General features: G+C 40.9%; 2 protein-coding genes across 3 annotated transcripts; one reads left to right on the forward strand and one right to left on the reverse strand.

Annotated features, from left to right (window-relative positions):
* Positions 1-1,199: 1,199 nt before the first annotated feature.
* On the reverse strand, positions 1,200-1,985 carry LOC133897889 (uncharacterized). The gene has a single exon (XM_062338714.1). The coding sequence runs from the start codon at positions 1,681-1,683 to the stop codon at positions 1,450-1,452; it is 234 nt and encodes a 77-aa protein (XP_062194698.1). The 5' UTR covers positions 1,684-1,985; the 3' UTR covers positions 1,200-1,449.
* Positions 1,986-4,730: 2,745 nt separating this feature from the next.
* LOC133897967 (eukaryotic translation initiation factor 3 subunit C-like) lies at positions 4,731-9,354 on the forward strand. Of its 2 annotated transcripts, none has more exons than XM_062338806.1 (4): positions 4,731-4,850; positions 5,665-5,730; positions 5,861-7,675; positions 8,151-9,354. In XM_062338806.1, exons 2-4 carry the CDS (start codon positions 5,704-5,706, stop codon positions 9,099-9,101), a joined length of 2,793 nt encoding a protein of 930 aa, XP_062194790.1. In that variant the 5' UTR covers positions 4,731-4,850; positions 5,665-5,703; the 3' UTR covers positions 9,102-9,354. The 2 variants fall into 2 exon arrangements, with proteins under 2 accessions (XP_062194790.1, XP_062194791.1); XM_062338807.1 differs by lacking the exon at positions 4,731-4,850 and adding an exon at positions 4,857-5,004.
* Positions 9,355-13,388: the final 4,034 nt, after the last annotated feature.

Consider the following 13,388-nt stretch of genomic DNA (forward strand, 5'->3'; position numbering starts at 1 on the left):
ATCATAACCTTATCTATGAGGAATTTTTCAAAAAATTTGAAGTCTTCTACATCTGTCATTTGCAACAATTGGGATATTTTCACCTGAGTTGCTCCCTACATTTCTCCGACTTTACTTATATGTGCTATGAAGAAAGGCATGAGAGTTATGGTGAGACTTTGCTAACAAAGATTTACTTCAGGGGCATTGTTACAATTTCTGTGCAGTGTTCTTTGAGTCGTGATGGCAAGCCACTTTTAAGACTTAGAATGTAATCATAGTAACGTGCATTTGATATCTTGGATATCATAAGCTTATTGGACCCCTGTAACAGTATTTTCTCTTGTCATTGTGTACTCTTGTGGAAATGTATTGAGCATTGTTGCAATTCTGTTGCATTTTGCCTTCAGACACCTGGTTTTTAAGCATTCACATGTGGAGTTAAATTTTATTACTGCACAGCAACTTGGCAGTGTTTGCTAATGATCTGGATCAAGACTAGACAAGGCTTCTTTTCTGTGAGTTGAAAAACTTGAGAGATCTTGGGCAAAAGGCATGCTTTGCCCTGGAAGCTTCATAAGTAGGAACTTAGGATTGTACTAAGGTAAGATCTATCTGATTCCTGAATGTTACTTCTGTCATCATCATTATACTGGCGTTGAAGTGACATTTTAGCATATATCCTCCCATAGTTAAAACTGAAAGTGTTCGAATCCCACAGTTGCACTTAAAGGAATTGGCCTTGACTAATATGATCCGTGTCATCATTTATCCTCTTCCATTTAGTTGCAACAGCAGATATGGCAAATCTTGCTCTAACATTTCCTTTTACAGTTTTTGAAAGCAGCATATGAGCGATGTTATCCCAGGTAATATCAATAACAGTATGTTGAAAAATCTTGCTTTTTTTTGTCAGTTTGCCCCAGTGCTCTCAAATTAGTTAGTTCTTGACAGGGAGTCTCCTGTGGATTTACAGGCTTTTACAGGTGTGCTCTTAAGCATTAAATCATTTTTTTTGTTCGAGGGTAATAACTTCATTGTTACCCCCACATAGAAACAAACTCCATTTTGTAATGTGATAACAGTACATAGAAAATAGTGTATCTGAAGAGTTTTTTACATTTTTTTAGAGGGGAAGAGTTTGTTACTTGATATAATTAGTTCGCCCATGAGATCTTTAAACAGGAAAATTGAACAGGAACAAATCCATAAACTGCATACAACCGCAGGGACCGTTGCACTTCTAGCCAACTCCAGTGACAATAACAATCGCTGGCTTTTCCTGCCAAACCAACTCCCATGTGTACCCGCATATAGGAGCCACAAACACACTACTGCTGAGGGGTACAAGAGATGAGCAGGCAAGAAATGTCCTGTCCTCCTCCCTTGAATATACAATTGCAACAACTTTTAATCTCAAAACCTCTAACCATGGAGCATTGCAGTGGACCGAGATGGATGCGCGCCGTCTCACACGCCAGAGATGGCGGAGAGCCTCCGCAAGACGGTGACCTTCAGTTCGAGGATGCAGATGTACTCGGCTGCCAGCCGGAGCAGCATGTCTACATCAGCGTCCTGGGCATCCGGAACAATCTTCTTCAGCTCCCTCAGCCTCCTCAGCACCATGTGCTGGAAGGGCCTCCTGCTCATGAGCGACGTCACGCCTTTGTTCTTCCCCACTGTGAACATGGCTTTCCTTCTCATATCTCTCTGGAGAAGTTGCTCGGTTACAAACTTATGGTGTGTGTGTGTAGAAGATGTGTGCTATATGGCACGGCAAGGGGATATATATACAGGTGAGAGAGCCAAGGGGATATTTCACTAGGCCATGTGGAATGACCTAGGTTCTAACCAGTAGACTGACCTGTCATCCTGCAAGTATAGCTCTCACAAGACATGGTTTGTTGCTGTGTTCGTCTAACATGCATGGATAGATCATCCGGAAAACTATCTGGTTTATATGTACTTGCCTTCAGCAATTTATTCCTGATTTAGAGGCGATTATGTGTTAATTACGTGAATGCAGTTTTTATTTTACCTTGTATCAGTGGAGTACTAATTTTCATCGGTTTAGACGGCAAAAGTGCTCTGCTGCTGAGCTTAATTTGCTCATGAGCGACAGAGTGAATCCTCTGTTCATGCTCACCTGCAAGGCAAGCTTAAGACAAATCTTCTTGTCCTAATCACAATCATCGAAATGTTAGTATTATTTGCAATGATTGGAGGAAATCCCATGTGATCTTCGCCAACTTGCGGCATGTAAACTGCAAGAAGCTGCAGATGGATGGCAAATCCTTCACTGTGACCAACTGATCATTACTGCGCACGCATGAGTCGTGACTAGCTTTGCTGGACCTGGATAAATCGAGAAGGAACATATCTTGTATGTAAGTGTGAGTAATCTTCGTAGTTTGTAGCTCTTCTTCTTCTTAATGATTTTTTTCAAAAATATATTAGTGTCGTCCCTTGGACCTTGGCATGTTGATATATGCAATTAAATGCGATTTCTTGCACGGATTTCATTAAAAAAAATTCAGAAACATTGTGAGGCTCATGAGTTTGGGGCCATATATAAAAGGAAAATGAAAGGTCGACTGATCAAACTGGCCTTCCCGGACACTACATGTGACCCATGCATCGAATCACTGCTATTTTGCTAGAGAGGAACATGGGCTTGCACTGAGGCACTGCTTGCAGAAACAGGGACAGACGCAAATGCCTCTACATTTCATAAACACTGCAAAAGCACGTGCCAGTCCTGAGATACCGATCATTTTGTGCAATCATATCCGGCGATAGTATTTTCATACCGGATCGATCATATCGGCATGCGCTTTTTGTTTACGCAGCTTCATCGCCACAGGAGCAGCCGGCCATGTAACGTACTCTCTTCCATGCATGCAATTGTGTGAGTTGATGTGAACTGCTGCGTCGATTATTTCTGACCTAACATCTTCATCTTCACTTGTCGGATGCATGCATGTTCCAGATCGTACGTACGAGACGAGCTAGCTGGTTAAAGAAAGGAGAAACAAATCTATGGATGGACACCATTTCCATTGTTTGATGATCTCCTCGTGCAAAATCAAGCCTTGTCTTACATGAGCAGGAAGAGCATGTCCAAGTTATATAAAAAACATGATCGAAGATAATAATTAAGCTGAGCTCGGCTAGTCCAATTTGACGTGTAAATATCTGTATACATATATACATGTAAAATTGATGAGATCCAGTACTGCTACTCGAAGCAGAAGAATAATGTGAAATGACGTGAACAAAGTGCAGGTTAAATTGGTGACCATATCAACAGTTCATACTCGAGCTGATATATACACTACTGCAGAAATAGTCATTTACATCCTTTTTTCACTACCGATTCACAAGGTCTAATGGGCGATCAGACGGACAATAAACATCATTAGTGATGGGCAATGGCGGAGCTTAAACAAAAAAGGAGGGGGCGATCTAGCATGGGCTCAGAATAGGGGCAGATTAGTAATTTGTTGGTATTTAGTAGTAAAATTAAGTGTTTCTTCCACAATTTTTTAAGATTAGGGGGTATGACATAATTTAATTGCCAAAGTAGCCCTCTTTTAGCTTAATGAGCAACCAGATGATTTTATTTGGTCACTACATAAAGAGCAAACAATTCTATCACTATATGAAAAAAGGCCATAAGTGACGGGTGATAATCAACATGGGTGATGGGTCACGCATCTATCATCCCGAACGCGTCACTGATGACTAGTCATAAATGACGAGTAAGGACTCGTTGCTAATAAACATTGATAATAGGTCACAACTTGACTCGTTACTAATAAAGATTATAAGTGACGGGTCATTACTATAACCCGTCACTTATAAAAAGTTATAAGTGATGGGTCATAATTATGACCCGCTATTTATTACTGATGAAAAGTGACAGGTCATAACCGTGATATGTTACTTTGACTTATTTTTTGTCGAATTGTAATTTAAGCCATTATTAATGACTGCCTAGGATGACTCATCACTGATGAGTTAGTCATTGGTGACATGTCATAAGTTGACCCGTCACTGATGAGTTATCATAGATAACGGGTCATTATTTTGATCCATCATCTATGACTGACCTAGGATGACTTGTCACTCATTTCGTGACCCATCACTCATTTTGTGTCTCCTTTATATGTTTTTCACGTAGTGTATGTCCGATCAATGTATAATGCTTTGCTAGATAGTATATTGTACAAACAAACCACTATTTGTTTAAGCTTTGCTAGACCGAAAACAAGATGAACGTTAATCTTATATGTAGGTACTATTTAAGACATCGCATTGGACTCACTTTTAGGCTTTGCTATAAAAGGAGTGGGAGAAAATCTGTACGGCATGGCGCTCTTTGGAGATAACTACAATGGATATCTTCATCAAATATTGGTGGAGATTTAGCAGTAGGATTACTTATGGTTGAGTCTCCAACTTTGCTATTTGGGTGAACATTTGCTTCTTGTCAGACCTTACTTGTCTAGCCAATGGCTAAAACTCTGTAACAAGTATCGGCTACCTACGAATCAGATGTGGAGGCTGGGATATTGTTTATTGTATTATGAAAAAAATGGACAAGCAGCGAAAATGGAAATCTCAGAGAAGGTTTACGGGGACAGCATAAATCTGGCCCAGCCATATATCTATTTGGTCTCAGCCCATACGGGCTTTCCGGGCCGGGCCCAATTAGCCAGCCACTATTAGGCCGACAGGTGGGACCGCCTCTGCCCTCAATCTCTTGAAAGGCAATAAGCAATCCGCTCTAGGGTTTTTACGGGGACGCTACCCCTTCCCGTCCCCACCCACGCGCCCTCGCCACCGCCGCCACCTCACCCGAACTCCAGGTGAGCTCTCCCCCTCCCTCCCTCTCGGCCAATCTCTCGTTCCAAAACCCATCGGTTTCGCCAGAGCTCATCCCCGCCGGATCGGTGGTTCGTGCGGCCCCGCATACAGCGCGCCGTTCCCGCTTGTGAATCTGCGTTTCTTCTTCTGGGAGCGGTAAAGTTCGGAGCTTGCTATCAATCTTGAGTCATGTAGATATATTTATGCCGGCTTTTTTCTGTGCCGATTTTGCTGGTAGATTCGTGGGCTAGATTTGGATCCTGTAGTACCGGGCTCGTGTGACCCGTTATGATTTCTCGGAGAGTCGAATTGTGCTGGTTCTAGTGAGGTGCGGGATTGAGAACTCGGCTTGCCGTTTGCCTGGTTTCCTTGTGTTAAAAACTTGATATGAGACAACGAATCTGTTGTTCCATCGCCTCCGTGCGAATTGTGTGGATTTTACGGTTGCGCGTTGAGTTATTTATGGAGTTGGCCAAGCGCTGTGTTGTGAGTGCTCAAAACCTTTTATTTTGGTTGCTCGTATGGGCTACGGATTAATTAGCGTAAATTTCAGCGTTCTTGGCAGATCGATGTGTCTTTTCGGTTCGGCATGCTTAGCTTGTTTTGAGCAATCCATATAGCAGCTTGATTATTTAGTTATTTACGTTTGCATTTGGACATGGTATGTTTTTATGGTACGGCCGTTATTTTTCCATCTGTTGCGCAGTTAATCGTTTTGCTTTTCTGCTAACTCTGCCTGCAGTTCAGATACAGTTTGCACGCTTCCTTCTATTGTTTTTGTTGATTATAATTCTTCGGCAATTGTACACTTTGCAGAGCTTGAACCTAGTAGAAGCAAAAGAACAAGCAGCAGACATGGCGACATCCCGTTTCTGGACACAGGTACTTGCTTTCTCTCCTGCAATGACCGCATGACAGCATATTCGTCGTGTCCATATTGCAGTAATAGATACAATTGTCCTTGTTGATTGCAAGAATTTAATACTTACTACTTGGTTCTTCTCAACTCCAGGGAGACAGCGACTCTGAGGAGGAGGAGGAGGTTGAGTCAGAACAGGGCAGTGAAAGTGATGATAATGGAGGTCGTGATGAAGGGGGGCGCTCTGGACCCCAGAACCGCTATTTGAGGGCCCAAGATGACGACAGTGATGAGTCTGACACGGGTCACCGTGTGGTTCGCTCGTTAAGGGACAAACGCAATGAGGAGATGAAGTCTACCGTTGATCAGATGCGTAATGCCATGAAGATTAACGACTGGGTTAGCTTGCAAGAGAGCTTTGAGAAGCTCAACAAGCATCTTGAGAAGGTGGTTCGTGTAAATGAATCTACTGAAATTCCAAAGATGTATATCAAGGCTCTTGTGTTACTCGAGGACTTCCTTGCTGAGGCACTTGCGAACAAGGAGGCCAAGAAGAAGATGAGCAGCAGCAATGCGAAGGCACTAAATGCGATGAAACAGAAGCTTAAGAAAAATAACAAGCAGTATGAAGACCAGATCCAGAAGTGCAGAGAGCATCCGGAGAGCTTCGAAGAGGAGGATGCGGATGACAAGGACATGAATGAAGATGACGAAGAGGATGAGGATAGTGATGCAGAGATTGAGGATCCTGAAAAGATAGCTATGTCAGAATCAGATGAGGAAGATGATGATGATAAGGATGGTCCCTGGGAAAAGAAGTTGAGCAAGAAAGACAAGCTGATGGACAAGCAGTTCTTGAAAGACCCAAGTGAAATCACATGGGATATTGTTGATAATAAGCTCAAGGAGATTGTGGCGTCAAGGGGAAAGAAAGGTACTGGAAGGATTGAGCGTGTTGAGCAGCTTACATTTTTGACCCGTGTAGCAAAGACACCTGCTCAGAAGCTTGAAATACTTTTCCATGTGATTTCTGCACAGTTTGATGTCAACCCTAGCTTACTTGGGCATATGCCAGTCAATGTGTGGAAGAAGTGTGTCAATAATATGCTTCTTGTGCTCGATATACTCCAACAGTATCCTAACATTGTAGTAGACACCTCAGTGGAGCCTGATGAGAAGGAAACTCAGAAGGGTGCTGACTACAATGGAACAATCCATGTCACCGGTGACCTTGTTGCATTCCTGGAGAGACTGGACTCTGAATTTTTTAAGACTTTACAGTGCACTGACCCATATACAAAAGATTATGTGCAGAGGCTTAGGGATGAACCCCTGTTTTTGGTTGTTGCACAGAATGGCCAAGATTACCTTGAAAGGGTTGGGAACCTCAAGGCTGCTGCTAAGGTTGCACTGCGTTGTGTTGAACTAGTTTACTACAAACCTCAAGAAGTATATGACGCAATGAGAAAACTGGCAGAGCAGACTGTGGACAGTGGGGAGGATGGTGATGCTGAGGCTGGGGACGAGCATCAAGCAGCGGATGACAATAGGGGACCGCCACCATTTGTTGTGATTCCAGAGGTGGTGCCCAGGAAGCCTTCTTTCCCAGAGAGTAGCAGAACTTTGATGGATGGATTGATGTCATTAATTTACAAGTATGGAGATGAAAGAACCAAAGCCCGAGCAATGTTGTGTGACATATATCACCATGCTATCTCTGATGAATTTTCAGTGGCTCGTGACTTGCTTTTAATGAGTCATTTGCAAGATGGTGTTCAACTCATGGATATATCATCACAGATTTTATTCAATAGAGTCATGGCCCAGCTGGGTTTATGTGCTTTCAAGGCTGGTTTGATAACTGAAGCTCATGGTTGCTTGACTGAGTTATACTCTACTGGGAGAGTGAAAGAATTGCTTGCACAAGGTGTTCAACAAAGCCGATACCATGAAAAGACTCCCGAACAGGTAAACCTTCACCCCTCATGCAAGACACTTCCTCTATGTGTCATGACAATGCTGCACATAGTCCCTAACCGCACAAAACATTCATATTTGGAAAGATGACATTGTGATTTCGTGTTGGCTATGGAGTGTCTTTTCTGTAGGCCATATTCTTTCATTAGTATCTTCATCTCTTGCATATGTTAGTTATGTGTTTTTGTTACTCTAATCTGTTCATATAGTACTTAATCCGTTTTTTATGCATGAATTCGGTTGATTCCCCCCCCCCCCCCCATATTGAGCTGCTTTTGCATTTCATTCATCCAGATCTAGGTGCTTTACACTACTAGATGTGACTATGGGTTTTATTATATTATAGAGTAAATTGCACTTTGGACGATATATTGTTGATTTTCATTGGCGTAGTTGTTATGAGAGAAAGATATGTTTTGTTCTTGTGATTATCAATGCTAATAATGTAGTCATTTAATTTCTGCAGGAAAGACTTGAGAGGAGAAGGCAGATGCCTTACCATATGCATATAAACCTTGAACTTTTGGAGGCCACACACTTGATTTGTGCGATGCTGATTGAGGTCCCCAATATGGCTGCTACTACTTATGACAGGCGGAGGCCCATGAGCAAAACTTTCCGCAGGCTTCTCGAAGTGAGTGAACGGCAGACTTTTGTTGGGCCTCCAGAAAGTGTGAGGGACCATGTAATGGCTGCCACAAGAGCCCTCAATAAGGGTGACTACCAAACGGCTTTCAGTGTCATAAATTCGCTGGAGATCTGGAAGCTTTTGAGGAACAAGGAACATGTTCTTGAGATGCTGAAGCTTAAGATCAAGGAGGAAGCCCTTAGGACCTACCTCTTCTCTTACTCGTCCTGCTATGAGTCCTTGAGCCTTAACCAGCTCACTACCATGTTTGACCTTAGTGAGCCACATGCTCACAGTATTGTTAGCAAGATGATGATGCATGAAGAGCTTCATGCCAGCTGGGACCAACCAACAAAGTGCATCATTTTCCACAGTGTGGACCAAACTAGGCTTCAGGGACTACTCTTCCAGATGGCAGATAAGCTCTCGGTCCTTGTGGAGGGCAATGAGAGGGCATATGAGGCTAGAACTGGTGGTACTCTTGAGGGGGTACCGCCCAGGCGAAGGGGTGACGGTCAGGACTCATCCAATTTGGGCAGGTGGCAGGAGAACTTTGTTTCGTCGCAAGGGAGGCAGGGTGGTAACCGGTTTGGATATGCTGGTAGAGGCGGAGGCTCCGGACAGGGTGGTGGATACCAGAAGGACAGGGGAGGTCAGGGTTCCCGAGGGGGCTATGGTGGTGGTTCACGATTCCAAGATGGAAGGGGTCGCAATCAATCTGGTTCGTCGGCGAGAGGTGGTGATGGTGGTGCACGCATGGTGAGCCTGAACAGGCCTGGTAGAGTTTAGAAGGTCAAGGTTTTTCCTCAAGATCTCGCATCAAGGTCTCACAAGTTTTGAAGGACTGCTTTTTCATAATTCATAAACTTTCGCTGTTCGAAACTCAGTCGTTGCTTGCTATATTTCATTGTAGCTTTTTAATTTAAGTATCTGTCAGATACTCGAGACTAAAAGTTACTCTGGTTTGTGTCATGGGGGTCAGATATTCACTCCTATATTTGATAACAACTTGCGACTATATTGTGAGTACGTTCTATGGTTATGATTTGTTCTTACCCTGTGTTGATTCAGTTGTCTTGTGAGAATGATGGTGTTATGTGCCGAAACTACTGTTCACACGAATACATTACTGTTCTCACGGGCGCTGTAAGTTTCAACTTGTTATTTGGAAAGATTAGATATTATTTAGAGATATATTATTTAGAGATAAGTTATTATTTTAAATTAGATAAGAGTTAGTAGTTTAAATCAGATAATAGTTATAGATAAGTTAGAGTTGAATTTGAATTAGAGTTGAATTTAAATAAAGTAACGAATATCACATTTTGTAATAAGTAAAAAAATTAATCTAAATTTTTTTAATATTCTGTCTTTTTAGTCTTATGGTCTAATTTTTCTTCAAGTAACAGAGGTTGTTCAGCTATTATCTCCATACTCTCTATACATATAAGGCTCTAGCAGAAGAGATAAAAAAACAGGTTAAGATTCAGTTCATAAAAATTTGGAATGAAAAGGATAAGAAAATAACGGTATTAATGATAATAGATCAACTAATTAGCTCAGACTTTTGGAGTAGCGTCAGATCCACATAAGCTAATAACTAGAGATATCATGTTGATGATATCACAGAGACTACCCCTTGCATGTTACATATTTTGGTCAGCAAGGGAGACTTCACTGTCGAGGCTATCACAGGTCAGGTCATTTTAGGCTGTGTGTTTCACAATAAAGACAGTCCGACCGGTTACGCCAAGATACAAGTGGACTCAGTGCAACCACTTTTCATGAGGTACAAGCTAGACATCAGCACACTTGAGGGTATCGAGGTTCTCAATGAGACTGTTGGCAACTTCATTCTGTGGCCTAGATGGGATATCATCTTCAGCCGTCAGCAGTCACAATTGCCAGTCACGATCGCCCTCACGCCCAACATCTCTGCCTCAGACACCTTTGCCCCAGTGCCAAGCCTCTTCGCCTTAGGCACCTTCGCCCCCATGTCCAGTCTTTCCGCCTTAGGCATCTTCGCATCGTGTTTCACCGTCTGCGACTCCGGCACCTCCGCCTCCAGCATCTGCGCCTCCGACACCTTTACCTGAGCACCGGATAGTCCCTATCATAGTTACCCCATACTAAAAGACTCTAACATCTTCGATAAACATGTGACTTTTGTCCTCCAAAGCAAAGACATCATCCCTTCAGGAATCTCCCGTGAAGGGCACTCTTGCGAAAGAGATCGGCAAAACACGAAGTACCCCTCAAGTGAATTTCTTGCCTACACTGGATGTTCATGAGAAATATGAGAATAACAAGCCATTTATACTATTGTTTCAATTTCAAGATGTTCCATAGGAGATGAGGAGATTCCACAAATGGTACATGAGGGCTTGTCGCGCGGGATTCTTCATAATCAATGTTTCTATCCCCACCAAGTGAAGACTCATATCTCATGGTAGATTTTAAGAACATGCACGCTTTGTTCCACCACAACAAACTTGACATCAATCTCATAAGCATGTGGTGCCTGTAAATACCTATAATCTACCTATATGTTCATATATATACCAATGTATTCTATAGAAACTAATGACTAGTTACTTGTTCTGTAGAATCTAATTTAACGATGCGAAAAAGTTAAAGTTACCGGTCAGATTCATTAATTCGCAATGAATTTTCTAACCCAACTTGGTCGTGAAATTGAGAACTGATGCCCCTGAGATTAAGGGGAAGAGTAAAAAGGAGAAAGAAATGATCATAAGAGAAATGACAAAATCACACAGGCTTGATATGTCAACCTACATAGAAAGAGCTACACTAGAAATGCAAGATAAGAACTACATCATGGATCCTTATAACTTTAAGTAAGTTTGATACGTCTAGAACCTAACTTAAGCATTCAACTTAATTGGTCGATCAAGAACTTAACATAAGTATTCATGTAGCGACCACTTTATTTGTATAATGTTGATGCCGAAATAGAGCAGACTCGTGAACCTTAACTCATCCGATCTCCTCCCATCATCCTACCAAGATCTCATTGACGTTATATATAGGTAAATAAAATCTCCATACATAAAATTCTTATAAATCATTGATGAATTGATAATTACTTTTTGGTATTCGAATAGGTCCTACAAGTGGTACATAATGAAATATGGGATACACGATATGGCCAAGCCAGATGTAATGACGGTCTGTACACACTTTCCGGTAATAACACACCTCCAACATTTGTATCTCATTATTTATGACGAAGAGTCTTATTGCACTAACAAATATGTTGCATTTTTATTTAAAGTGTCATAAGCAAGGTTTCGATATCGTTCTTTATGGATAATATATTTATCAGTTTCTTAGGGTAAACGGGAGGTATATAACGAACACCGAGGACGTAAGTTATCATTGTGTTTACACATTCTTATTTGATTCTGTTTCCGTTGTCAGTAGTGCTTTAACTCTTTTAGTTGTATGTTCATTTCAAGTACGGATGATAGAACATACCCACACCTTGCTCAAAGACGAAGATATCCAAACCGTCCAACGTGACATGTGCTGGTTCATCATGCACGAAGTCATTCACAAAAGTGGAAGATTCTTTGATCTCCGAGGTGAATTGACTAGCCATCCGAGGCTTTGTGAGTGGGAGAGGAAACAATACTTATGTTGAATATTTAGCTTGTGATGTAAATTGATTTGTGATGTAAAAATATTATACTTGCGTTAAATATTAGATTTGTGTTGATTCAAATGCTTTTGAAATCTGTGATGTTGAAATCTGTCTTAAGAATATGTTAAAATCTGTAGGGAATAAAATATTTGCTCATCATTAATTTTTGAATGAAATACATAGCACAGACGGGTCCTTATGGTACCTGCATGTTAAAATCTATCTATCCATAGGCAGATGCTAAAGTGCACCGCCTGTGAAAATAGATTTCCACAAGTGGTCGCTTAAGTGAACCGCATGTGAAAATCTATTTCCATAGGCGGTCTATTTTGCGTCTATAGAAATCGTCTATTTTCACAGGCCTTCGATCACAGACGGGTACGTTAAACACCTGTGAAAATAGGTTATGAACCGCCTCTAAAAATAGTTTATGTAGTAGTGCATTATGCACATGAATAGTTTCTGCGGAGGTTTTCAAAACCGTGTTGGTTTGGTCACCCACCTAGTATGGATTATACTGTATAATGGTCTGATTATATAGTCTAACAATTGATTATACGATAGTGGGTATGACCATCTGTTCCTTATACATGACAAGTACATAGCATAGTAGACCCGTTTCTTGAAACACTAAAACTCCATTCGTGATCAACGATCTCAATCTAAAGTTTCCCTCACCAGGCTGACCTCATTAAAAGTTTGCACTTTGAGATCTTCAAACCTAAAGCTTTCTTTTTCGTTTAGCAATAAGTTTGAAATAACATCAACTAGTAAATTGTAATAGATCGATGGTAATTGATAAATCACTTAAAGTTTTAGATTTAAGTGATAAAACTAAACAAATACGAAAACCTTCAGTGGAATTTACACATTTCATTAAATGATACAACTCTTTGACAAACCAAGTGGTAGCTAGTCATCGATTGAATCAACTTTCCAAAAATATTTTATATTACTCTTTGAACTCAAAATAGGATGTTATCGTACAACAAATAACAAAATTTAAATGAATGGGTATAATGTTTTATATATTGTTAGCATACATAGTTCCTATGTTTGTGTTTGTCTCAATTCATTCATTTTTTTTTACAACAGCCATAGTTTATATAGGAATTAACTTTTTAATAAAACCTCCCAACCGAGGACAAAAGTACTAAAAAATAGTTTAATGCTTAAGTCGAGTAAATTAATTCAAGACATAGTTTTTTCTCATGCTACTAGTCTGCAATGTTGTAAATTGGACAATAAGTATTTTCTATTACTGGCCAGAAACAAATAAAAAAAAAAGAAATGACAGGATCGAAACATGTGACATGTTGACTATGAACATCGCGTGATTGTCTAGAAAAATCTTTCTATATAGCAACTGGAGCAATAATCGCTTTAATTATTTTCTTTTATAATCTAGAATC

This window comes from Phragmites australis, chromosome 17 (assembly GCF_958298935.1).
Source record: "Phragmites australis chromosome 17, lpPhrAust1.1, whole genome shotgun sequence".
Lineage (NCBI taxonomy): Eukaryota > Viridiplantae > Streptophyta > Magnoliopsida > Poales > Poaceae > Phragmites > Phragmites australis.